Genomic DNA, 1,792 nt, shown 5'->3' on the forward strand with positions numbered 1-1,792 from the left:
TCCGTACTTTATTCAATGATGCAGGCTTGTACCTCTGCATCCAAGGATATTTCCAGGGAACATAGCATACTAGAAAAAGATAAGGTTTTCTCTGTAGAGCAAGTCCTCTAGGTTATTCCACGTCATTCAAGCGAGGTAGTCGAGTCAAGCATCTCTTAAGCACTTCCTGGAAAAAAAATCCCCTTTCTCTCCACCTTTCATAGTCCATCTACATGATCCTTCCAACTAAGGCATTTCTTTACCAAATGATGTAGAGCTTGTACCATCTGCATCAAAGGATATTTCTTCCTAATTAAAGTGGCCCTTTCCGCTCCTCTCATATTCTGTCTACCTGATCCTTCTAATGGCTCTTTCACAAAAGCTTGTTTACTTAAAAAAAGCAAACTAAACCTAATACTTTCCCCAAAAACTCTATTGAAACTTATTCTAAGAATATTTTCCACATGCATTTTTTTTTTGCTTTTATGTTTTTATTTATTTTTTTGGATTTTTTGTTTTTATATTTTTTTGAGATTTCCTATCTTTTTTTTTATAATTCAGGAAGAATTTTATTTATTTACTTGCGAAAAATTTGCCAAATGCGGCGAACATATCTTTAAACACTGCTTTCTTTTGCTTTCGAGGACTTCGATGCTTTTGCTTCCGCTGATTATAGTATGTTTTGGCTGGGTTATAATAGTAACGGTACTGCTGACGTTGGTCCCTCTGTCCTGGCTGTTGCCTTGGGCATGGTGGTTGACTCTCTGCGTCGTATTCATTTCTGTTTTGTTCATCCATCAGAACAGTTTTAGCATTAACCACTTTTTTAAGCTTCTCCTCGAATGCCTCCTGTATGAATTCGGGTTTGTCCCCGTGTCTGTCCGGATGTAACTTCAAGGCCAAGCCTTTGAAGGCATTTAAAATTTCTGCCCTCGTGGCCGTCTGACCCACACTCAAAACCTCATAATGGCTTTGGCTTTCCCGTTTCTTCTTTAGCGCCTTAGCATCTTCTATGGAGTTCAAACATTCCTCAGATCCCTTTACCGTTCTAACAGCTTCGAAGTCCTTCATGGCATCGTCGAAAAGGCCAAGTTTGAGAAGGTGCTTCCCTCGTAGCATGTGGGCCATGCATCCTTGAAGACCTTTCTCAATGGCTTGGCAGCAATTCAATATGATATCTGTGTCTACAGGGTTTCCGGAGGCTGCGTTCGCTTCAGCTCGAAGGAGATGCAGAAGAGCATTTTCAGTTTTTAGAATTTCTAGTAACTTTTCTTGGTCCTTTATCTGAAGATCTTTTTGGACGCAGTCATTTTCGAGTTCTTCTATTTTCTTATTATAGATTTTCTTAAATTCTTCTATTTCCTCCATTTCCGTTTTAAGAATTTCCTGTTTCTTCTCCTGTTCCTTCATCTGAAGATCTTTTTCAGGAAGTCCTTTTCCAGTTGTTCTATTTTATCATTATGAATTTTCTTGATTTCTTCCATTTCCCTGCTTAGAAGTTCCTGTTTCATCTCCTGTTCCTTCATCTGAAGATCTTTTTCGGCGCAGTCAAGTTTCAGCTTTTGATACTCGGTCTCTTTCTGAGCTTTCAGTTTTTTTTGCGTCTCTTTCTCTGTATTCATCTCATCTATTACTCTTCTTAATTCATTAGTTGTCCTTCTTTAGCCCTTCTCCTCATAGCAAATATTATTCCACCGAATATGGCGCCAGCAGCACCCAAACCGATGTAAGTTCTCTTGTTTCCATGAGAAAGGATTTCCTCCCTCGCTCCGATGTCGAATTCGGGGAGATGTTTGCTAACAAACCATCTTGA

General features: G+C 39.2%; 1 protein-coding gene across 1 annotated transcript; it reads right to left on the reverse strand.

Annotated features, from left to right (window-relative positions):
* Window positions 1-552: 552 nt before the first annotated feature.
* LOC137639786 (dnaJ homolog subfamily C member 3-like) lies at window positions 553-1,389 on the reverse strand. The gene has a single exon (XM_068372030.1). The coding sequence runs from the start codon at window positions 1,387-1,389 to the stop codon at window positions 553-555; it is 837 nt and encodes a 278-aa protein (XP_068228131.1).
* Window positions 1,390-1,792: the final 403 nt, after the last annotated feature.

This window comes from Palaemon carinicauda, chromosome 4, assembly GCF_036898095.1.
Source record: "Palaemon carinicauda isolate YSFRI2023 chromosome 4, ASM3689809v2, whole genome shotgun sequence".
NCBI lineage: Eukaryota > Metazoa > Arthropoda > Malacostraca > Decapoda > Palaemonidae > Palaemon > Palaemon carinicauda.